The sequence below is a fragment of the Bufo gargarizans genome, chromosome 5, assembly GCF_014858855.1.
Source record: "Bufo gargarizans isolate SCDJY-AF-19 chromosome 5, ASM1485885v1, whole genome shotgun sequence".
NCBI classification, from domain to species: Eukaryota; Metazoa; Chordata; class Amphibia; order Anura; family Bufonidae; genus Bufo; species Bufo gargarizans.
The window spans coordinates 341,775,320-341,801,626 of NC_058084.1; the positions used below are offsets into that span (position 1 = coordinate 341,775,320).

Genomic DNA, 26,307 nt, shown 5'->3' on the forward strand with positions numbered 1-26,307 from the left:
AAAAAAATAAATAAACCCCCCAAAACAGAAATCCAACTTCCAAACATGAACTCAGTAATAAGTAGCTCCGCTGTTCTTGTTTATCACTTAAAAAATTCGTTTTTCAAGTGGTCTTAAACTTTTGATCAGGACTGTATATCACACCCGCTGCAAATAGTTGTTCCAATAGTGCTTGTCCCTCTATATAGCTGCGATATTGCAGCAGAACCGCACACAACTGCTGCACAATACAAATGTACTATATACTTTCTATGTTGGAAAGTATATTATGGGTATATCACACCCTCAATTAGTTTTTTGGGGGGGCAACAGGTATATCACACCAGTTGCAATAGTGTTTGTCCCTCTGTATAGCTGTGGTATTGCAGCAGAACCGCACAAACTGCTGAACAATACAAATACACTATAATATACTTTCTATGTTATAAAGTATATTATAAGTATATCACACCCCTCAGTATATCACAACTATCGCTAGCACACCTATACCAGTCCTTAAAAGGACTTTTGTGGCCTTATTAGCCAGCGTTTGGTGTCCCTAACAGCCTGTCCCTGCTCCAAAAAGCAACCTCTCCCTATACTGGCAAAACACAGAATGTAAAATGGCTGCCAGATCGTGTTCTGTGATAGGGTGGGGGTCTGTCCATGTGCTGAAATGTCTCAATTGGCTGTCCTGTCCCACCTGATGAATGTGTGATGGGTCAAAGTTCGGGATGCAAAAGAATATGGCGCCAGTGGACATCACCATATGTTCGGCGAATCACGAACGTGCAAAGTTTGCCACCAAACCATCTCTATTAATTATTATTATGTTAAAGGGGTTTTATGGGATTTTAATATTGATGGCCTATCCTCAGGATAGGTCATCAATATCAGATCGGAGGGGGTCTGACACCAAGCACCCCCTCTGATTAGCTGGTTGAAGAGAAGGCTGCGCTCCCTGCATTGTTTACCTGCTCGCCATCGACATTGCAGCGGTGAGTAGGTGTAATTACAAGCCGTCCCATTGAAATTAATGGCCTATTCAAGTGTATAGGAAAGAGCCGTCCCATTCAGTGCGATGTTGATTGTGACCAGATAAACATTGAAGGGAAGGCTGCGCTTGCAAAGTGCGGCTTTGTCTTCAACCAGCTGATTGGCGGGGGTGCTGAGTGTCGGACCCACGTCTATTCGCCGGAGGCGCGGTGAGGGAAAGACGATCGCAGGCTGCCAGCTTCCTCACCGCGCCTGTGCCGAATACTGAATGGCGAGAGATTTCACCAGAGCACAGGGCTGGCAGACAGATGCGAGCGCTGCCTGGCCCTGTCATTTAGGACTTGGAGGGAGGCGACAAAGGTGGGAGAACAGAGCATCTAGGAGCAGGAACAACGCCCCCCCCCCCCTCCTGCTCCTAGAGGATAATTAGCATATTAGAAAAGTTAGATTTCTGGTGTAACGGGGGCATAGATAAAAGTCGGAATAGGCTAGTTAGGTTTAGTTGACATTAGCACATCGCTAATGTCAGCTAGCTTAATAGGGTTAAATCTGGTGACAGAAACCCTTTAAGAATGCTATTATTTTCCACTATAACCATGTTATAACGGAAAATAATAAAGTGGACGTATGTCTTTTTTCAACTGTATTAACTACGTAACTATGAAGTTCAGGTCCCCATTGACTTCAATGGGGTTCGGGGTCAAGTTCGGGTCCTAAACCCTAACTTTGACCTGAAGTTCGGCTGAACTTAGGATCTTTGTGTTGCCTTTTTTTGTTCCTCCCATCCTTTTAGAATACATGATGGTGAGAATTTTGTGATCAGCTTTTTTTTTTTTTTTTTTTTTACATATTACAAAAGCAAACTGCAATTTTACATTGACCTAGTATCACAGACTAGAGTTCAGCTTGTTCTACAGAGTAATGGATAGATAATGATTATTTATTTGAAATATCTTAAAGTAGAACTGTTCGGGTGACAGATTCAAATGAATGGTGTTTCTGCACAGCTGGTGTCTTCAATCTAAGGGCTCATGCACACAAACTTTTTAGCGTTCCATATACGGGCTGTATTTTGATTCCGTATACGGAACCATTCATTTCAATGAGTCCGCAAAGGATGCTGTCCGTATCCTTTGCTTTGTTCCGTGGCCCCGCAAAAATTATGAAGCATGTTCTATTCTTGTTCGTTTTGCGGACAAGAATAGGCATTTCTTTAATGGGCCTCCTGTTCCGTTCCACAAATTGCAGAAGGCACATGGGTGGCATACGTTTTTTTGCGGATCCGCAATTTGAAGGCTGAAAAAAAATGGCACGGTCGTGTGCATGAGCCCTAAAGGTGCATTCAGACGCCCAGATAATCGGTTAGATAGGGCTAGGTACGCTCACGTTAGTAAATATAGGCCACTCTATTCTATTGCGTTTTATAAATATAGTGAAACCTTACCACTGCTATGAGATGATCACCTCGTTATCCAGACCAGGCTTCTTGTGGCAGATTTTCGGTTCCACCACATATTAAGCCTACTGACCATCTTTTTTGATAAGACCTGACCAGAATGTCAGAAACCCAGTTGTATAAAGTTTGTATATTAAAAAGGAGAACAAGATAAAAGGAATTGGAATTATCATGAATTATAACCAATACTGATTTTAATGGAAGACTCTGATATTACAGTATATACAAAATTAAAGTTAAGTATATTATATTAAGTTATTACTAAGATTGGGTGGATCTTGCAGTAGGAACACCCTTTCCTTGCTGGTCGGAGGGTGAGCCACCTCAACAGTTTTTTTCATATACAAAATTAAAACTTTTTTCAAGAAAGTCAATCAGGAAGACTAGTGTGTAACAGTGATCAGTCTGATGTAAAAAGTGCAGTGCTGTATTGCCTGTGGCAATGCCCCGAATATATGCCGGAACAGTTCCAGTCTTCTGCTGCTCAGCTGCTGCCTGGGAAGTAGTCTTCGGTTCTGAACACTGTGGGAGGCTCGTATCTTGCTGGCTGAGTTCTCTGAGAAGATGCTGCTTTCTATATTCATGATACAAAACAAAAACACATAGAAATACAATATGGACCAAATATACAAATAATATATTTCAAGGAGACCTACCAAACAAAGGTCTAAAAAAGTATTTAAAGAGTAGCTGTCACCCCTCCTGACATGCCTGATTAATAGCTCCATGCATTCCCCATGTAATAACAATTCAGGAACATCTATTCTTATGTCTGTATGTTGTGCCATTCCTTTATTATTTCTACTAGAAGTTATGTATGAATTGCTAGCAGTCTGCAGTAAGGGTACAGAGGGTGTTACCAGCTGGAGGTGTGTCCCAGCATAGTCTTACTGTATCCCAGAGGTCGCAATAACGCCTGTACAAGTGTCATAGACGCCTGTTCAGGCCATTTTACTCCCTGGAAAAAGTCTAAGGCGTACCGATACGCCTTAGACTTTTCTCTGCCATAATGCCATTCAGCAGCGCTGTGAACGGCACAGGCAGCGCAGCGATGCTGCCTGAAACAACCAATAACAAGGCTTCTTACAGTGAGGAGGTTTGTTATTGGTCAGTTTGAGCGGGCTGCTGGAGCTTATGGCACACCGCTCTGGAGGGATGAAGGAGGCGCGCGATCCTCACTGGCGGGGTAAGTGGGGATCTGTGAAATATAGTGGGGATCAGAGCGCCTTGTTTTTCCCCTATAATGATGAGTCTGAAGCGCTCAGCCGAGCGCTGTCTCTCCTCCCTGCTGAGTGCGGTAGTGAAGACGGCCTGAATAGCATGTCGAGGGGACCGTCTTCACTACCGCACTCAGCAGTGAGGAAAAGTGGCTGAGCGCTTCAGACTCCTGCTTATAGAAGTCAGCGGGGGTCCCAGCACTGGACACACCAACAGGAGACCTCCATAACAGACAGACCTGTCAACTTTCTTATGAATCCATCAAGGATTCATTGCAGCATGTTCCATCAGACGCTGAACTAGACATATTGTGTGCTATAAGGATTTCTTCTGTAATGCGGTGCCGTATGGTGGCACATGGTGCTACAAGGACTACTGCATGTGGCCATTTACAGCCTCCAGGACATACAGTCCCTCTGCCAAGCACATGAAGTATTCGCTGTAAAACTGTATAATCCAATAAGCACAGTAATGGTGCCAATTTTGTGGCATGACATAGGGCAACAGGGTCATGGAAGACAAACTCCCCTTTATAGCAAGATCAAGCATAACAAAATGACAGCCTCTAGATCAGGGATCAGCAACCTCTGGCGCTCCAGCTTTACTGAAACTACAACTCCCAGTATCCTACTTTCACTTCTTTGGGAGTTACAAGAACAGCTGAGCAAGTGTGCATGCTGGGAGTTGTAGTTTCACAGCAGTGCTGGAGTGCCAAAGGTTGCTGCACCCTACATCAGTGGTTATCACTGCGTGATGACATCATCCAGATCCATAACACGTGACTGTGGTGGTGCGAGGTATGTGCCCGGGTCTTTCGCTTGTGTCCTTGGCACCAGCATGCACCACCATCCATTGTGCCTGTGTCCTGCTCCTGCTCCGCCAGTGCCTCAGGTCTCTTCAGAGTCTACCAACAGCCCCGGTGGCACCGACATACCCACCTGAGAGATCATCTACAAGGACGTAACTTTGGTAGGCAGCAATGGCCCAGTGACCAGCGGCACAGAAACAGCAGCAAAAATTAAAAGGTATTGTCCCAAGATCAACACTATTTACCTATCCATACTTGACCCAGAGAACACTAGAACATGGTAACCAAGGTGGGGCCCCCAGCGATCATGTACTTGAAGGGGACATGTCTGTATTAGTAACGACTTGCATTTCCCATGCAATAACAATTCTGGGGAATCAATTCTTGTGACTCTATATTGTACCATTCCTTTATTATTCCTACTAGAATTTATGAACGAATTGCTAGTAGTCTGCAATAAAGGCCGAGCTGGATGTTACCAGTTGACAGCACTGATTGAATAATGTCAAGCTGTGCAGGGACACCCCCATCTGAACCTTCACTGCAAACTGCCAGCAAGTCATTCATAACTAATAGCAGGAATAACAGACGAATGGTGCAACATAAAGTCATAAGAATAGATGCTACAGGATTGTTATTACATGAGGGTGCAAGTAGTTACCAAAACAGACAAGTCAGGAGAGGTGAGGGGTCCTCTTTAACGGCAGGTGATAAATAGCGATCTTAGGACAAACCCATTAAACCTCATAAAATCACTGCAACAGTGTCCTCAGTGGTGTCGACCCCTCAGCGCAGCGACCTCAGTGGTGCGGACCCTTCAGCGCAACAGTGACCTCAGTGGTACCGACCCCCTCAGAGCAACAGTGTCCTCAGTGGTACCGACCCCCTCAGAGCAACAGTGTCCTCAGTGGTACCGACCCCCTCCGAGCAACAGTGACCTCAGTGGTACCGACCCCCTCCGAGCAACAGTGACCTCAGTGGTACCGACCCCCTCCGAGCAACAGTGTCCTCAGTGGTACCGACCCCCTCCGAGCAACAGTGTCCTCAGTGGTACCGACCTCCTCCGAGCAACAGTGACCTCAGCTAAATAAAAAATGGTCTAAATTTGCTATTTACGCATGGTAGACAGTTCTAGAATACTAGTAATGGTTTCCCTGCATAAATAGCGAACCTTTAATGGTATGTAGGCCTTTGTATTAACTATTTGAATTACTGTAACTTTCGTACTCCTCATCGGCTAAAAGTACTCCTCAAAAACGGTAAGAGATGTATTTTTACTCTTACAGAAAAAATGTAGCGCGACCTCTGCTGTATCCAATCAGTGCTGCTGGTGTCCGACTATGCAGGTACTCCCCCCCCACCCACAACTGGTTACCTCCCCTGTGTACCCTTACTGCAGACTGCTAGCAATTCATTCATAACTTCTAGTAGAAATAGGAATGGCACAACATACAGCCATAAGAATAGAGGTTCCAGAATTGTTATTACATAGGGAATGCATGAAGAGATTAAAACAGGCTCAAAGGAGCTGCTAAAGTTTTCACGTCAACCACTGCAGTATTTGATGATTTCCATCTGCACAATGGCGCTCACTGGCAACAGCTACCAATTGCAGACCAGTTGAAATGAGCTTTGATTGGTTAGCTTGGGTAACTAGGCCAGTTTGGCCTAGTATCTCCATGACAGAAATGTCCCTCTTTAAGTCATCTTCTGTATTTTTCGTCCTATAAGAGGCACCTTTTTCCCCCCCAAAAGTGTGTGTGTGGGGAAATGCCCCTGCATCTTATGGGGCGAATTCTGCCATTTCACATCGCAGTCTGTGATGTATCAGTGGGGAGGGAGGAGGGGGCTGGAGTTCGGGAACTTGCGGCAGGGCCCGATGCAGTCACTGTACTCTTACACTGGGCCCCACCGCTCACAGCAGTATTTCTAGTAATCTATTCTCTGGTAACAGTAATCCTTAACCTCTTAATAAATTTAACTAAAGTTGCGCTCTCCCCTGTATCAGCACTTACTAACAAGCATCTGGAGCAGGCAGAGCGTCTGGCAGCGTTACGTCACTCACTGACGTTGAGCGCCTGCTCCGCCTGCTTCATTTATAAAGTGGGAGGAGCAGGCGCGCGATGTCAGTGAGTGACGTAACGCTGCCAGCCGCTCTGCCTGCTCCGGATGCTTGTTAGTAAGTGCTGATACAGGGGAGAGTGCAACTTTAGTTAAATTTATTAAGAGGTTAAGGATTACTGTTACCAGAGTAGTGATTACTAGAAATACTGCTGCGAGCGGCGGTGGGACAATGTTATGGGGGGGGAATCTGTGGATGACACATATATAGCAGTGTCATCCACAGATCCTCCACCCCTTAATAATGCCATCCACAGATCCCCCCCATAACAGCATCATCCACAGATCCCCCATAATAGTGTCATGTGCAGACCACCATTAGTTAAAAACACACCTTTTGGTTAAAAAAAAATATTTTTTCTTATTTTCCTCCTCAAAAATTTGGTGCGTCTTATAGGGCGAAAAATACGGTATGTGTTCTGAAAGGGAAGATGGAAATGCTAAAAATTCAACATGCCCAACCCTTATTTTCCCTGACATCAGCCAACAGTGAAGAGTCCTGAAACCCCACACACATTAGTTAGGCTGCGTACAACGTTTTTTCTTCTGGCTGAATCTTGGCATATTTGCCGGGTTGCATAGAGGTCCAGCTGGCTGTTCCCTCCTGGAACAGCCGGCTGGATCTCAAGTGTTCGTGTGAAACTAGCCTTATGTGCACCGTAAGCCTAAGATCCAAGTTGACAGATACTCACAGAAGGAGAAAAGAGAGGGGAAGAACTGATATTCTGGAAGATTTTCTTAAGTGGATTAGGGAACGTCCCAAGGTTGGTTTCAGCCTGTGTAACCTGTTCCTCCATCTGTGCAACATTACTTCCAACTCTCTTCACAAAGGCCTGTTTGGAAACCAATACAACAGAACAATGTCCAGCTTTAATGTCATGAAAAACAATGAAGCAGATTTACTAATCCAATAGGTAACATAAAATTCAAGGGGTTGTCCTACTAAAAATATTTTTAGTTTTTTCAAACCAACACCTGGATCTGAATACTTTTATAATTGCATGTAATTAAACCATTTAGTATAGCCACTGAGTTCAATAAAATCTGTATAGCGCCACCTGCTGTTTTTTCTTTTTTTCGCTTTGTGAAGGACATGGCCCCTGAGCTGTGACAGGAAGACAGATGCAGCAGAAAGGACATTAAAATCTAGAAGAATAACTGAGGCAATTAATGGGAAGATCTCCAACATTACAGAATGTGCTACCCAACTTTACCAGGTGCCTATGGGTACTTTCACACTTGCGTTTTTCTTTTCCGGCATAGAGTTTGGTCTAGGGGCTCTATACCGGAAAACAACTGATCAGTTTTATCCCCATGCATTCTGAATGGAGAGCAATCTGTTCAGGATGTCTTCAGTTCAGTTTTTTTTCAGTTTTTTTGACTGATCAGGCAAAAGATAAAACTGCACCATGCTACGGTTTTATCTCCGGCCATAAAAACTGAAGCCTTGCCTAAATGCCAGATCCGTCATTTTTTCCCATAGCATTAGTGCCGAAAAAAATGAAACTGATCCATTTTTCCATATGACAAACGGACAGACTGATCCGTTCTTGCAATGCATTTTTAAGATGGATCACTTACTTGGGGCAGTCGCAAAGGGGTTAATCTTTAAGGGGTTGTCCACTTAGTAGATATATTCCAGTAATGCCACACACTAGGGCTGGTCAATTAATTAATGTGCCCTTTTTATCCATATGATTTCCTTTTTAAGAAAACTGCAAAAATCTAATTTTGGGTGAGGAGTCATGCATCATCATATCCTAAGTAATCCTGGCGCGGGTGGCAGGGACTGAACAGACCTAACACAGGCTGCACTGATACGCTGCTTCAGATCAGTGTGAGAGTCTGGCATTTACCGACAGCTGGGCTTAATCCCCTAGATGCAGCAGTCAATAGCAACTGCATCTAGGTAGTTAGAGGATGGGGGCTCCTTCTGTCCTATCTGCCTCCCCTTCACATTGAGCCGATGCACTGCTAGGGTAGCCGGACGCCTAACGAAGGCCCCCAGAATTGCCATGACTATATGCCTACAAGGCTGTGCCATAAGCGGAATGTCACTGTTATAGTGACGGGATATAATGCATTGTCATACAAGATATACCAATGCATTATAAAAGCGATGTCCCCTAGATGGACTTAAAAATTAACATTAACCCCTTCCCCACCAGCATATAAATTTACAGCGCAGGGCAGGTCTTTAAAGAGTTTTTCCTCAGCGTAGGCCATCAGTATGTGATCGGTGGGGGTCCAATACCCGGGACCCCTGCCAATCAGTTGTTTGAGAAAGGGACCTTCTCCGTGCTTACCAAGCACAGTGCCATACATTGTATAGTGGCTGTGCTTGGCATCTCTGAACCCGGACAACCCCTTTAATATCTAATTACCAGAGGACCCCTTTAAACTGCCCTTTGAACAACATAAAAATTGTAAAAAACAACAACAGAGTTGTTTTTCTTCCTATTCCCTTCCCCCAAATGAAATAATAAATGTGAACCAAGAAATCCCATAAATAACTACATCTCATTGTGCAAAATAGGAGCCTCATATGGCGACAAAGAGAGACGAATGAATGAAGTACGGCTCTTGGGATGAGGCAATATATTTGGGGTCTCCAGTTTCATATGGAGGCACGACAGGCTTTTTTGTCTGATCCCTCTTGAAGGTTGTAAAACATTATATTGCCATGTTCTTATGATGCTCAGACATGTGACAGACACCACAACCCTCTGATCCTACATGAGGTATTTCCACTTCAAGCATTTGGCTTAGGGGTGGGCGATATGGCCTAAAATCTATATTGTGATATCATTTTAAGCATGTGCGATATGTGTTATATATCGCAATATATTGTTTTCTATATGTGTGGGGGGGGGTTAAACTTTATTTGTATTTTTTACTTTTTGGCCTAATAACTATTAGCCCCCTTAAGGGCTAGAACCCTTGTCATATTCACCCTAATAGAGCTCTATAAGGGTGAATAGGACTTTACACTGTCTCTGCTGCACTGTGCTTTGTGCACACAACAGCAGGGAGCTGACCATGGCAACCAGCCTCTCATGTGCCCCCCAGCCTCTGATCCGCCCACCCCAGCCTCTCACTCTTATCAGCCCCCTCTGGTAACTCAAACCCCCCCCCCCCCCTCCCCAGTATTAATCATTGGTGGCAGTGGCCACAGGGCCCCCCCCCCCCCCCCATCACTGGTGGCAGTGGGCAGTGCACCCCCCCTCCCCAGTATTGATCATTGGTGGCAGCAGAAGTTCCGATCGGAGTCCCAGCAGTGTAATGCTGGGGCTCCGATCGGTTACCATAGCAGCCAGGACGCTACTGAAGTCCTGGCTGCCATGGTATGTCAGTGAGCAGCATTATACTCACGTGCGCCGTGGCCGCCGGGCAGTCCTTCTTCTGTCTGTGCGGCGTATTGCTAATGCTTATAGCATTAGCAATGCGCCGCACAGACCTATGAGAAGAAGGAGCGCCCGGCGGCCACAGCACACGTGAGCTATAAGCATTAGCAATGCGCCGCACAGACAGAAGCAGGAGCGCCCGGCAGCCACGGCGCACGTGAGTATAATGCTGCTCACTGACATACCATGGCAGCCAGGACTTCAGTAGCGTCCTGGCTGCCATGGTAACCGATCGGAGCCCCAGCATTACACTGCTGGGACTCCGATCGGAACTGCCGCTCCGTGGTCATCTCGCAGTCCGGGGATATAGGCGATATGCCCAAAATCCATATCATGGCACAAATTTATATTGCATATATCGCCTATACCGCCCACCCCTAATTTGGCTTACTGTATTTAAGGGTATTTTTTTGTACAAAGCTTTGACTGGGCAGCAATCTGGTCAGAAGAACTGATGATTAGGAGACTAAACTAATAGCAGGAAAGAAAGAGTTGGAAAGTGTTTGCTCCAGGTGGTGGCTCTTCTACCATCTTACACTCACTGCAGATGCTGCAGCAATTACCAGTACGCGTTTCAGTATTTCCCTTGCCTGTCGCAACAATGCCAGATTTTCCATCGTAAGGAGCAGTTTGACTGCTCGACTTTCAAGGTCTGGTTTGATCAGAGTCGCTCATCTAAGAGTTAATTATATAAACCACGTGGATCGTCATACGACAGGAAAAGCTTTACATGTAAGGGCAGCATTAGTGGCAACACAAGCATCATTTATCATGCAGCGTCTGAATCCATACCTCAAGAAAGTCTATTTTCTGGTACAATTTTCTCATTTCTGCAGCTTTAGTGTAAATCTGAGGCACTTTTTCATTAACCACTTGAGAAGTGTCATTTCTAATCTGGGGAATAAAATCATTGGAATCTGTGATAAATAGCAGAATCACATGCAAACAGTCAAGTGGCACTGAAATGTGAAGGATCTTCTGGTAACATGTAGTAGGTGGACAGTATGCAGTATATCAGGATGACATGATTATTCAGTATTAGAGCTGAGGACATGGGTTGCTAGATGGCCGCTAGCACATCCGCAATACTCAGTCCCCGATTTGATACATATGCAAATTAACCTGAGATGAGTCCTGTCCCTGGGATGAGTCAAGGACAGGACTCATCTCAGGTTAATTTGCATATGTATCAAATCGTTTTTTTGCCCAATAAAAGCACACAGAGCTATGGGGACTGGGTATTGCGGATGTGCTAGCAGCCATCTAGCAACCCACGTCCTCCGCTCTATACACAAAATCCCGGTGACAGGTTCCCTTTAAGTGCACTGGGGCAGGTCCAAGTCCACATTTACTCCTCCCCCTCCCCCTCATTATTGATTGACAAGGCCAGGTGAGATGATTGCCATCACCATTTCAGCAATGAACCTAGCAGTAAAGGTGCAAGTATAAATGGAGACCACTTATGCTTCAGCTAAGGCTACTTTTACACCTGCGTTCAGGTGTCCGCTCGTGAGCTCCGTTTGAAGGGGCTCACAAGCGGCCCTGAACGCAGCCGTCTGGCCCTAATGCATTCTCAGTGGAGGCGGATCCACTGAGAATGCATCTGCCTGCCAGCGCTCAGCCTCCGCTCCGCGAGCGGACACCTGAACGCTGCAAGCAGCGCTCGGGTGTCCGCCTGGCCGTGCGGAGGCGAGCGGATCCGTCCAGACTTACAATGGAAGTCAATGGGGAAGGATCCGCTTGAAGATGACACCATATGGCTCAATCTTCAAGCGGATCCGTCCCCCATTGACTTTCAATGTAAAGTCTGAACGGATCCGCTCAGGCTACTTTCACACTTAGAAAACGGATCCGTCTGCACTTAATGCAGACGGATCCGTTCTGAACGGATGCAAACGTCTGCATTATAGGAGCGGATCCGTCTGATGAAACATCAGACGGACCCGCTCCGAACGCTAGTGTGAAAGTAGCCTAACTCTTTCAGGACCCTGCCATTTTTCACCTTAAAGGGGTTCTCCGGGGATTAAGAAATTAAAATACTTAAATATTACTTTATTGTAAATATATTCCCAAATACCTTTCATTAGTTATAATTGCTCGTTTTGTCTAGGGAGCAATCATTAGAGGAAATAAAATGGCCGCTGTCTTATTAGTACACACAAAACCTGTCCTAGTCACACAGCAGGACAATTTACCTCATAGCACTGAGGTAAAGAGCTGCCTCATCCTCTTCTCTGCTCTACTTGTCAGGGATTACAATCCTGAATACATCTGATAAAATCTTCAGCCGAATCTCTGTGGGAATGGAGTTTATGAGGAGACATGAAGTACAGAGAGGACAGGCTGTGATAATGGAGACTGTATACAAGTGCTGCTGTTCATTATCCACACCCCCACCTCCTCTAGTGTTGGACGATATCAAAAATATTCAGACGATAACGATATTAAAAAATGTATCGCGATAACGATATATATTGCGATAAATACCCGTTTAAAAGAAAAAAAACACAAGGGGACGTTACACTGTATGGGGGCAGCCACAAGGAGACGTTACACTAAAGTCTTGTGGCCACAGGCCACCATACATGCAGTAATACTTTGCGATATACCTTTCCCGCGGCTGCCTCGCTTGTGTGCTCCGATTCTGACATCAGATGTCGGTGGGCGGAGATTTGAATATGGGAGCAAGGAGGAGGGAGAGCCGGGGCGGCCGCTGCGGGAAGTAGTAAGTTTCTAATTTCGTCATCAGAGCACACACTAGCGAGGCAGCCGCAGGAAAAGTCTCTCCAGAGACACCAGTACTCACACAGAGATCGCCACATATACAATAGAGCCGTCACTGGTGGGTGACGACGGTGATGTCAGATGGTGGGTGGAGACTTGACTAAGGGAGGCGGAGCAAGAAGGAGCCAGGCCAGGAGCTAGAGGAAGTAATGTTACTCAGCGCTATGCAAGGTGCAGGGGCGGGTGGACGTTTAGAAGCGGTCAGCGCACATGACCGCTTTGATGACGTCACAAAATACTGCGGTATTTAGGAAACAGCGATATCGCCGTTTTTTTAATACCGCGGTATAACGCGATACCGGTATATCGCCCAACAGTAACCTCCTCTCTGTACTTCATGTCTTCTCATGAAATCCATTCCTACAGAGATTCAACTGAAGATCTTATCTTCTGTATTCAGGATCATAATCCCTGATAAATAGGAGAGGAGGATGAGGCAGCTCTTTACCTCAGTGTTGTGAAGCAACTTGTCCTGCTGTGTGATTAGGACAGATTTTGTGTGTACTAATTGGAAGGTGGCCATTTTATTTCTCCTAAGGATTTCTCCCTAGACAAAACGAACCATTATATCTAATAAAAAGGTATTTGGCAATATATTTATAATAAAGTAATATTTAAGTATTTTCAGTAATTTTATTTTAAGAACCAGGCCATTTTTTTGAAATTTGACATGTCTCAATTTATGTAATAAATTGGGCTCACTTTTACTTACCGAAGCCATTCTGAGACAAATTGTACTTCATGATAGTGGTACATTTGAGTCAATATGTTTCACCTTGATTTATAAAATAAAATCCCAAATTTACTGAAAATTTAGAATAATTTGCAATTTTCCAAATTTGAACTTCTCTGCTTTTAAGATGGATACTAATGCTCAGGATTGTTTTTTTTCCCTGTTCTGACGCATCAGAAGAATGGAAAAATAAATGGTGACGTGAACTCAGCCTCAGCGAGCGTGTCCTATGCATAAATCATACGTATAGAGGCAAGTTGTTTACTATATAAACAAAGAAAGAGGGCGCACCATAGGGTAAAAACGTTTGGAAATGCGGATTAAATTTCAATTTGGAAGGCTCACCTTGCAGGGTTGCGCAATTATAGGCACAACACTATTGTAGACATGTAGGAGATAATTTTAATCCCCAAAATGAAGGTTGGTATGCAGCCACGGATGTAGATGTCCTTGGATAAGCGTGCCTAGGCCCACACAGAGGATTGAAATGACATGTAGAAAAAGAGCAGCATCCCTCGGCGCAAGGAACCAACCAAAGGCGCCATCCGCCTTTGGTTGGTTCCTTGCGCCGAGGGATGCTGCTCTTTTTCTACATGTCTATGCATAAATCACACGTGATTCCCAGTTATGGACACTGTTCCCAGTAAGAGCGATTCCCAGTTATGGACACTGTTAATTTCTGAGGAGAGCATAGCATTGTACTGATTTATAATGCTGTGTGTCTCTGCATGACCTGTATCTACTGAATTATACTGGAATAATGTTGTGAGTAATTCTGTACAAGTAAGGTCATGCAGAGACAAACAGCATTATAAATCATTATAATGCTGTGCGCTCCTGCGAAACCAGCAGTGTCCATAACAGGGAATCACGCTCACACACGGAGCGCGATTCCTATCGTCTGAATGAGCCCTTAATCAGAAGGGTTTCTTTGAATGAGGGAGTGGTTGGTGTAACATGTGCAGATATGCATTTAAAACATCTAGCACTAGGGACACCTTGATGGTTGATCGCTTCATAGATTGTGACTCATCATATCGTATATGTTATTTTTTTTGTTAAATGTGATCTGTATTACGTAAAATGTACTCCCAGAAAACTAAAATTCTCAACATAAAAATTAGACTGCTATATTTGGTCAAACATATAATTATATCAACCTCCATCAGCCTCCCATCAGACCCCCCCAGCCAGCATCATACTCAGATTAACCCCCCCATCCCCCATCAGCCTGATCGATCCCCTAACTCCTCCCATCAGACTCAGATCAGATCTCATCAGTCTCAGAATGAACCACACAGCCCCAACTGCTGTGTACAACACCATACAAATGTTTTACACTGATGCCCAGGACTTACCATATCCAACATCCCAACAAACTCATCCACTCTCACAAGTAAATCTTCCAAGCTCTTTTCCAAGTTCTCAATCTGAAACAAGACAGGCAGATTAGTCAGTTTAGAGATGAGCAGTCTGTGCTTTCTGCTGCTCTGTTATTCCTTTCTTTCCAGAGTGGATTCTATTTTGCTTAAAGGGGTGTCCTTAACCCCTTAACGACCCAGGACGAGAATGCTCGTCCGAAATCGCCGGCACTTAGCGCTAAAGGACGAGCATTGTCGCCCTGCAGTCATTCCTCCCTCCCGCGTGCGGTCCCGCGATCAGCAGCAGAGATTCGGCGGTTATTGACAGCTGGATCCCTGCTGCATCCACCAGCTTCGGCGATAACGCCGATGCCGGTGGATTAACCCCTCATATGCCGCGGTCAGCGCTGACCGCGGCATATGGGAGGTTTGCGCTCCCTCACCTCCTACATCGAGTCCCCGTGCTGCTGTGGCGGGGACTTGATGGTTGCCATGGCAGCCCCAAGCCATTCCAAGGCTTGGGGCCTTGCATGTACGGAGTCTCCTAGGCAACTTTTAGCGTCTTATAGTGTAAGACACTAAGTTCAATACAGCACAATACAGATGTATCGTGCTGCATTGAAACAGGGATCAGACCCTGTAATGTTGAAGTCCAAGAGCGGGACAAATAATAAAGTGAAAAAAAAAAGTTTATAAAATTAAAGTTTTACAAAAAATAAAAAATTAAAGTTTCAAGTAAAAAAATAAATAAAAAAGCGCCCTTTTCCAAAAATAAAGTACAAAATTGGGAAAAGACATATAGACATATTAGGTATCGTTGCGTCCGTCTCGACCAGCTCTATAAACATATCACATGACCTAACCCCTCAGATGAACACCGTAAAAAATAAAAACTGTGCTAAATAAATAATATTTTTGTCACCTTACATCACAAAAAGTACAACAGCAAGCGATCAAAAAGGTGTAAGCCCACCAAAATAGTATCAATCTAAACCCTCTTTTTTTGTTTTAAAAAATCTGTTATTGTGTAAAACTTACATAAATAAAAAAAAAGTATACATATTAGGTATCGCTCCGTCCGTATCGACCGGCTCTATAAAAATATCACATGACCTAACCCCTCAGGTGAACACCGTAAAAAATAAAAACTGTGCTAAATAAACCATTTTTTCTCACCTTACATCACAAAAAGTGTAGTAGCAAGCGATCAAAAAGTCATATGCACCCCAAAATAGTACCAATCAAACCGTCATCTCATCCCGCAAAAAATGAGACCCTACCTAAGATAATTGCCCAAAAACTGAAAAAACTATAGCTCTCAGAATATGGAGACACTAAAACATGATTTTTTTTTATTTAAAAAATGAAATCATTGTGTAAAACTTACATAAATAAAATAAAAGTATACATATTAGGTATCGCCGCGTCCGTTACAACAGGCTCTATAAAAATACCACATGATCTAACCTGTCAGAGGAATAAATAACAAAAATTAAAATGTGCCAAAACAGCTATTTCTTGTTACTTTGTCTCACAAAAAGTGTAATATAGAGCAACCAAAAATCATATGTACCCTAAACTAGTACCAACAATACTGCCACCCTATCCTGTAGTTTCTAAAATGGGGTCACTTTTATGGAATTTCTACTCTAGGGGTGCATCAGGGGGGCTTTAAATGGGACATGGTGTAAAAAAAAAACAAGAAAAAAAAAAACAGTCTAGCAAAATCTGCCTTCTAAAAACCGTATGGCATTCCTTTCCTTCTGCGCCCTGCCGTGTGCCCGTACAGCAGCTTACGACCACATATGAGGTGTTTCTGTAAACGACAGAATCAGGGCCATAAATTTTGAGTTTTGTTTGGCTGTTAACCGTTGCTTTGTAAATGGAAAAAAAATATTAAAATGCAAAATCTGCCAAAAAAGTGAGATTTTGAAATTGTATCTCTAGTTTCCATTAATTCTTGTGGAACACCTAAAGGGTTAATGTTTGTAAAATCAGTTTTGAATACCTTGAGAGGTGTGGTTTCTATTATGTAAGCTTCAGAAAGTGGCTTCAGACCTGTTCTAGTCCTTAAAAAGTTGGTTTACTTCTAAACTTCTAAGCCTTGTGACGTCCCCCAAAAATAAAATATAATTCCCAAAATGATCCTAACATGAAGTAGACATATGGGGAATGTGAAGTAATAACTATTTTTGTAGGTATTAATATGTATTATAGAAGTAGAGAAATTGAAACTTGGAAATGGGCTAATTTTTCAAAATTTTGGGCAAATTTTTATTTTTTTTTTATAAATAAAAATGAAGTACAATATGTGACGAAAAAACAATCTTAGAATGGCCTGGATAAGTAAAAGCGTTTTAAAGTTATCACCACATAAAGTGACACTGGTCAGATTTGCAAAAAATGGCCTGGTCCTGAAGGTGAAAATGAACCCAGTCCTTAAAGGGAACCTGTCACCAGGATTTTGTGTATAGAGCTGAGGACATGGGTTGCTAGATGGCCGCTAGCACATCCGCAATACCCAGTCCCCATAGCTCTCTGTGCTTTTATTGTGTAAAAAAACTGATTTGATACATATGCAAATTAACCTGAGATGAGTCCTGTATGTGAGATGAGTCAGGGACAGGACTCATCTCAGGGTAATTTGCATATGTATCAAATCGGGTTTTTTACACAATAAAAGCACACAGAGCTATGGGGACTGGGTATTGCAGATGTGCTAGAGGCCATCTAGAAACCCATGTCCTCAGCTCTATACACAAAATTCTGGTGACAGGTTCCCTTTAAGGGGTTAAAGGAGTTGTCTCACTTCAGCAAATAGCATTTATATGTAGAGAAAGTTAATACAAGGCACTTATTATTATTATTATTTATTATTTAAGCGCCATTCATTCCATAGCGCTGTACATATGATAAGGGGTGCACATACATAATACAGACAATTGCACTAATCATAAACAAGATGAGTTACAAACTGGTACAGAAGGAGAGAGGGCCCTGCCCTGTACTAATGTATTGTGATTGTCCATATTGCCTCCTTTGCTGGCTTGATTCATTTTTCCACCACATTATGCACTTCTCGTTTCCATGGTTACGCTTGCACACTATAGGAAAAAAAGTACTAGCCTATGTGAGCTCTCACGGTCCCAGCCACCAGAGAGGTTGGCGCTTTTTTCCTATAATGTGCATGCACGACCACCGCTGATGGATTGCTGGGTGGTCGTAACCATGGAAACAAGCAGTGTATAATGTGATGGAAAAATGAATCAAGCCAGCAAAGGAGGCAATATGGACAATCACAATACATTAGTACAGGGCCCTCTCTCCTTCTGTACCAGTTTGTAACTCATCTTGTTTATGATTAGTGCAATTGTCTGTATTATGTATGTGCACCCCTTATCATTTGTACAGCGCTATGGAATGAATGGCGCTTAAATAATAAATAATAATAATAATAAGTGCCTTGTATTAACTTTCTCTACATATAAATGCTATTTGCTGAAGTGAGACAACTCCTTTAACCCCTTAAGGGTCCATTCACACGTCCGTTTTTTCTTTCCTGATCTGTTCCGTTTTTTCAGGAACAGATCAGGACCAGATCTGGACCCATTCATTTTCAATGGGTCCTGGAAAAAATCGGACAGCACAATGTGTGCTGTCCGTTTCCGTTGTTCCGTTCCGCATGTCCGTTTAAATATAAAACATGTCCTATTCTTGTCCTGAAAAATCGGATCCTGGTACAATAGAAAGTCAATGGATCCGCAAAAAACGGATGACATTCGGATGTCATTCCGTATGTCATCCGTTTTTTGCGGATTCCGTTCCTGGAAACACATAACAAATAATTTTATTTTTTTTTTTTTTCATTTTTTTTTCAAAGAAATCCAAACAACTTTATTTGATTATTGAAATGTATACATGTTCCCGTTTTTTGCGGATCCGCAAAAAACGGATGACATACGGAAACATTTTCAGGAACAACGGATCCGCAAAAAACGGACCGTTTTTCAGGATGAAAAAAAACAGGACGTGTGAATGGACCCTAAAGGGAACCTGTCACCAACATGGCGGCAACATGGATAATAACAATACATTATTAAGTGCCACAACCCCTTTAAGTAAAATAAAAGTTTTGAAATGGCTAACGTTGCTAAAACACGTTAAAGGGAACCTGTCACCAGGATTTTGGGTATAGAGCTGAGGACATGGGTTGCTAGATGGCAGCTAGCACATCCGCAATACCCAGTCCCCATAGCTCTGTGTGCTTTTATTGTGTCAAAAAAACGATTCGATACATATGCAAATTAACCTGATATGTGTCCTATCCCTGAGATGAGTCACATACAGGACTCACCTCAGGTTAATTTGCATATGTAACAAATCGTTTTTATTTAGACAATAAAAGCACACAGAGCTATGGGGACTGGGTATTGCGGATGTGCTAGCTGCCATCTAGCAACCTATGACCTCAGCTCTATACACAAAATCCAAGTGACAGGTTCCCTTTAAGGGTCCATTCACAGGTCCGTATGTGTTTTGCGGATCCACAAAACACGGACACGACAATGTGCGTTCCGCATTTTGCGGACCGCAATCGCCGGCACTAATAGAATATGCCTATTCTTGTGGACAAAAATAGGACATGTTCTATTTTTTCATCGTGCTGCCCCATAGAAATGAATGGGTCCGCAATTTCGTTCCGCAAAATGCGGAACGAAATTGCGGACGTGTGAATGGGGCCTAAGGCCTTTTTACATGGACTGATAATCAGGCCAATTATCAGGGATGGGCTTTTTTTTTTTTTAGAAACACTTATTCCTGATAATTGGCCCGCGTAAAAAAGCTGGTTATCACCCGATGAATGCGCAATTTCTCATTTATTAAGTGAGTGTCTTTCGGCAGTCATCGAAAATGGTTTCTGTGCAGCAGATTGGCCTGTATGAACCGCGGTCTGCCTAGGACGATGATTTTCTATAATGATAAGGGTTGATGCACACGACTGTTGCCTGTTTTGCCATCCGCAAATTGAGGATCCAAAAAACATGGATACCGGCCATGTGCTCCACATTTTGCGGAACAGAGCATGCGGCTTATACTAAAAAACTCCTCTCCTTCTCCGTAATGTGGACAAAAATAGGACATGTTCTATATTTTTGCAGGTGCCGCAGAACGGACATACGGATGCAGACAGCACACAGTTTGCTGTCTGCATCATTTGTGGCCGCATTGAACTGAATGGGTCCACAAAAAATGCGGAGCGGATGTGGACAAAAAGTACTTTTGAGCGCATAAGCGCTAATCTAGGGTTGGTTCGATACCAAAATTTTGATTTGATTTTGTTTCGATACCATAAAAAGGTATTGCGATACTCGATACCACGCGAAAAAAATAAACCGCTAAAAAAAGCTGCATTTTATGGAACGTCCGGCCCACAATCGAACAGTCCTATCCTATTTTTTTTTTTGGGGGGGGGGGGGACGACGACGACAAGGTGACCAAAAAAATTAATAAAGGGTGAATCGCAGTTTTTATTTATTTTTATGGTGTTCACCACATAGGAGATATTTTTAAATATTTTAATAGTTTGGACTTTTCGGATGTGGCGATATGTTTATTTATTTATTGTTTATATATTTTATATGTAAAATAGGGAAAGGGGGTGATTTATACTTAAAGGGGTTCTGCAGTTTGTTTTAACTGATGATCTATCCTCTGGATAGATCATCAGCATCTGATTGGCGGGGGGTCCGACACCTGGGACCCCAGTGGATCAGCTGTTTAAGAAGGCAGTGGTGCTCCAGCAGCGCCGCGGCCTTCTCACTGTTTACCGCTGGCCTAGTGACGTCACGACTAGTATCAACTGGCCTGCATTCAAGTGAATGGAGCTTAGCCACGCCCAGGCCAGTTGATACAAGTCGTGACGTCACTAGTAGGGGTGGGCGATATGGCCTATATGCGATATATATCGCAATATATTGTTTTCTATATGGGGGGGGGGGGGTGTTTAAACTTTTTTTTACTTTTTACTTACTTTTTATTTAATAACTATTAGCCTCCTTAAGGGCTAGAGCCCTTGTCATATTCACCTTAAGGGTCCATTCACACGTCCGCAAAATGGATCCGCATCCGTTCCGCAATTTTGCGGAACGGGTGCAGACCCATTCATTTTCAATGGGGCCGGAATGTGCTGTCCGCATCCACATTTGCGGATCCGCACTTCCGCATCCGTGCTTCAGTTTCCGCAAAAAAATAGAACATGTCCTATTTTTGTCTGCAATTGCGGACAAGAACAGGCATATTCTATTAGTGCCGGCAATGTGCGGTCCGCAAAATGCGGATCCGTGGCTCCGTGTATCCGCAAAACACATTGCGGACATGTGAATGGAGCCTAATAGAGATCTATCAGGGTGAATAGGACTTTACACTCTCCCTGCTGCCCTGTGCTTTGTGCACACAACAGCAGGGAGCCGAGTCCCCTCCCCTAAACAGTGCCATCCACTGATCCCCCTCCCCTAAACAGTGCCATCCACTGATCCCCCTCCCCTAAACAGTGCCATCCACTGATCCCCCTCCCCTAAACAGTGCCATCCACTGATCCCCCTCCCCTAAACAGTGCCATCCACTGATCCCCCTCCCCTAAACAGTGCCATCCACTGATCCCCCTCCCCTAAACAGTGCCATCCACTGATCCCCCTCCCCTAAACAGTGCCATCCACTGATCCCCCTCCCCTAAACAGTGCCATCCACTGATCCCCCTCCCCTAAACAGTGCCATCCACTGATCCCCCTCCCCTAAACAGTGCCATCCACTGATCCCCCTCCCCTAAACAGTGCCATCCACTGATCCCGCTCCCCTAAACAGTGCCATCCACTGATCCCGCTCCCCTAAACAGTGCCATCCACTGATCCCGCTCCCCTAAACAGTGCCATCCACAGATCCCCCTCCCCTAAACAGTGCCATCCACAGATCCCCCTCCCCTAAACAGTGCCATCCACAGATCCCCCTCCCCTAAACAGTGCCATCCACAGATCCCCCTCCCCTAAACAGTGCCATCCACAGATCTCCCCCCTAAACAGTACCATCCACAGATCCCCCTCCCCTAAACAGTACCATCCACAGATCCCCCTCCCCTAAACAGTGACATCCACAGATCCCCCTCCCCTAAACAGTGACATCCACAGATCCCCCTCCCCTAAACAGTGACATCCACAGATCCCCCTCCCCTAAACAGTGACATCCACAGATCCCCCTCCCCTAAACAGTGACATCCACAGATCCCCCTCCCCGACGCTCACAGGAGAACATTTATAAACTAATCAGTAACTTTAATCATTGCTGATCTCTTTACTGTATACCTTACTCTGTCTTAGCTCCGGTAACAGCAGGCAGTGCTGGCGGGCGGCGCTCACTCACTGACGTCACGCGCCTGCTCCTCCCACTAGGCGGCGCAGGCGCGTGACGTCAATAAGTGAGCGCCGCCCGCACTGCCTGCTGTTACCGGAGCTAAGACAGAGTAAGGTATACAGTAAAGAGATCAGCAATGATTAAAGTTAAAGTTACTGATTAGTTTATAAATGTTCTCCTGTGAGCGGCGTGGCCCTATATATTCTAACCCCCAGGCAAGCGTCCCTGTCACTATGGGAACGCCTGGGGGTTAGAATATACCATCGGACTAGAGTTTTCACGATCTCACTGAGATCGTGAGAACTCAATGATTTACTGTCAGTCCCTCCCCTCCTCCTCCTCTGTTCTCATTGGTGGTCAGCGGCAGCCGCGCACAGTGGGGAGGGAGGGACTCCCTCCTTCTCCACTGTGCCGTCTCAGGAGAACATGGTGCCCGCAGAGAGCGCGATCACACGGTCCCTGCTGCTCTGTGCATAGTACACACAGCAGCATGGAGCTGACTATGGCAGACAGGGCTTCAGTAGCTGCTATGGTAACCGATCGGAGCCCCGCAATTACACTGCTGGGGCTCTGATCGGAACTGCCACTGCCACAAATGAGAAGAGGTGAGGGGACTCTGTGGCCACTGCCACCAAAGATTTTAATACTGGGGACAGGGGGTGCACTGCGCCACTAATGATAATTAACGTTTAATATACAAATACAGCCGGCGGCAGAAACACATTGCCCGCACCAGACAGGGCACTGCGATCAGCGTGCAGCACCTGAGGGGTTAATTGCCGCGGATCACAGCGCCCTGTCAGAGGCAGGCTGCCAGCAATGTGTTTCTGCCGCCCCCTGCATTTGTAATGTATTAAACGTTAGTTATCATTGATGGCGCTGTGGCCACAGCCCCTCCCCTCCTCCGCGCTCTCATTGGAGGCAGCGGCACAGGGGGGGGGGGAGAGACTGCTTCCTTCTTCCCTGTGCTGCTGAGGGAACATGGCGCACGCTGAGAGCAGCGCGATCCATGTTCTCTGATACTGGGCTGTGCAGTAGCTCAGCCTGGTATCAATAAAAGACAAATCGAAAGAAAGGCAATTATAGGGAAGGGATTGTTCCCTCTCGATAATTGCCTGCTTGTCAGTGGAGGAAAGAGCTACATTAACATGCAGCGATCACTTCCACTGTATGTCGGTATACTGTATTGTGCTGAACTGGGGTGTTTGGTTCTGCTGGGGCAGTATATTGTGCTGAACTGGGGTGTCTGGTTCTGCTGGGGCAGTATATTGTGCTGCACCGTGGTATTTGGTTCTGCTGGGGCAGTATATGGCGCTGCACTGTGGTATTTGGTTCTGCTGGGGCAGTATATGGCGCTGCACTGTGGTATTTGGTTCTGCTGGGGCAGTATATGGCGCTGCACTGTGGTATTTGGTTCTGCTGGGGCAGTATATGGCGCTGCACTGTGGTATTTGGTTCTGCTGGGGCAGTATATGGCGCTGCACTGTGGTATTTGGTTCTGCTGGGGCAGTATATGGCGCTGCACTGTGGTATTTGGTTCTGCTGGGGCAGTATATGGCGCTGCACTGTGGTATTTGGTTCTGCTGGGGCAGTATATGGCGCTGCACTGTGGTATTTGGTTCTGCTGGGGCAGTATATGGCGCTGCACTGTGGTATTTGGTTCTGCTGGGGCAGTATATGGCGCTGCACTGTGGTATTTGGTTCTGCTGGGGCAGTATATGGCGCTGCACTGTGGTATTTGGTTCCGCTGGGGCAGTATATGGCGCTGCACTGTGGTATTTGGTTCCGCTAGGGCAGTATATTGCGCTGCACTGTGGTATTTGGTTCCGCTGGGGCAGTATATTGCGCTGCACTGGGGTATTTGGTTCCGCTGGGGCAGTATATTGCGCTGCACTGTGGTATTTGGTTCCGCTGGGGCAGTATATTGCGCTGCACTGTGGTATTTGGTTCCGCTGGGGCAGTATATTGCGCTGCACTGGGGTATTTGGTTCCGCTGGGGCAGTATATTGCGCTGCACTGTGGTATTTGGTTCCGCTGGGGCAGTATATTGCGCTGCACTGTGGTATTTGGTTCCGCTGGGGCAGTATATTGCGCTGCACTGGGGTATTTGGTTCCGCTGGGGCAGTATATTGTGTTGCACTGGGGTATTTGGTTCCGCTGGGGCAGTATATTGCGCTGCACTGTGGTATTTGGTTCCGCTGGGGCAGTATATTGCGCTGCACTGTGGTATTTGGTTCCGCTGGGGCAGTATATTGCGCTGCACTGTGGTATTTGGTTCCGCTGGGGCAGTATATTGCGCTGCACTGGGGTATTTGGTTCTGCTGGGGCAGTATATTGTGTTGCACTGGGGTATTTGGTTCCGCTGGGGCAGTATATTGCGCTGCACTGGGGTATTTGGTTCTGCTGGGGCAGTATATTGCGCTGCACTGGGGTATTTGGTTCTGCTGGGGCAGTATATTACACTGCACTGGGGTATTTGGTTCTGCTAGGGCAGTATACTGCGCTGCACTGGGGTATTTGGTTCTGCTGGGGCAGTATATTGCACTGCACTGGGGTATTTGGTTCTGCTGGGGCAGTATAGTGTGCTGCACTGGGGTATTTGGTTCTGCTGGGGCAGTATATTGCGCTGCACTCGGGTATTTGGTTCTGCTGGGGCAGTATATTGTGCTGCACTGTGGTATTTGGTTCTGCTGGGGCAGTATATTGTGCTGCACTGTGGTATTTGGTTCTGCTGGGGCAGTATATTGCACTGCACTGGGGTATTTGGTTCTGCTGGGGCAGTATAGTGTGCTGCACTGGGGTATTTGGTTCCGCTGGGGCAGTATATTGCGCTGCACTGGGGTATTTGGTTCTGCTGGGGCAGTATATTGCGCTGCACTGGGGTATTTGGTTCTGCTGGGGCAGTATATTACACTGCACTGGGGTATTTGGTTCTGCTAGGGCAGTATACTGCGCTGCACTGGGGTATTTGGTTCTGCTGGGGCAGTATATTGCACTGCACTGGGGTATTTGGTTCTGCTGGGGCAGTATAGTGTGCTGCACTGGGGTATTTGGTTCTGCTGGGGCAGTATATTGCGCTGCACTCGGGTATTTGGTTCTGCTGGGGCAGTATATTGTGCTGCACTGTGGTATTTGGTTCTGCTGGGGCAGTATATTGTGCTGCACTGTGGTATTTGGTTCTGCTGGGGCAGTATATTGCACTGCACTGGGGTATTTGGCTCTGCTGAGGTGGTATTTTGTGACCCAATATAGCATTGCTGACCTCGCCTACTTGTGTTGCTCCGCCTTCTTTCAATTTGTACCCGCCTACAACATGGGACCACTTTTAGTTTTTGTTTTTTTATAGGACCCCCAGTCCACCCCTGGTAAATATGGAAGCTTCTAGCACCTGGTAGTTGTAACCCCCATCATCCTACTACAATATGTCCATGGCACCCCCCAACCTGCAGCGGTCACATGGGACGAGACCCCGGATCAGAGGGAGATTACAGGACTGCTGCTGCCGACTTCCCTGTGGATTCCTCCGCCATTCTGGTAAGTGTGCCTATATTCACACCTGGCAGACTTGTGGCCGATATCTCTGGACATGCTGCAGACACCGCGTTCACGGATAGGGAAGCGGTTTTAGGTAAAGTGGGTCAAATCCGTAAGGAGCCAGCACTAGATGCGAGAAGGATGGGGTCAATAACCAGTAACCGACCGAGAGCTCGCGGCAGACCGACAGTCACATGACCTTCCAGGCCACGCCCTCACCTCAGAGCTCTGCTGCGCGGGGAGGAGGTAAGTGGACAGCTGAGCCGCTGTGGACCTTCCGTCGTCACATGACTCTGTAGCGACTAGTTCCTCGTCAGTCAGGAGCCCCAGTGAGGCGCCGCTGCAGGCGCTTTGACTTTGGGAGACATGACCGCTGTCCCCGGGGCTCCCGCGGGAAACGCCACCTCCCGCCTCTTCTAAGGGCTCCCACTGCCCCGCACCAGCCGCCACCTCCATACGACTTGAATCCCGAGCTCCCTGCCTGATGCACGTGACACGGTAGTTTACAC

At 45.6% G+C, this 26,307-nt stretch overlaps 1 protein-coding gene across 1 annotated transcript; it reads right to left on the reverse strand.

Moving 5' to 3' along the window:
* Nucleotides 1-2,607: 2,607 nt before the first annotated feature.
* Nucleotides 2,608-26,307, reverse strand: LOC122938368 (biogenesis of lysosome-related organelles complex 1 subunit 4-like). The gene is made up of 5 exons (XM_044293830.1): nucleotides 26,018-26,307; nucleotides 14,858-14,929; nucleotides 10,775-10,876; nucleotides 7,271-7,411; nucleotides 2,608-3,005 (listed from the first exon to the last, which is right to left on the reverse strand). The coding sequence occupies exons 1-5, from the start codon at nucleotides 26,252-26,254 to the stop codon at nucleotides 2,916-2,918; spliced, it is 642 nt and encodes a 213-aa protein (XP_044149765.1). The 5' UTR covers nucleotides 26,255-26,307; the 3' UTR covers nucleotides 2,608-2,915.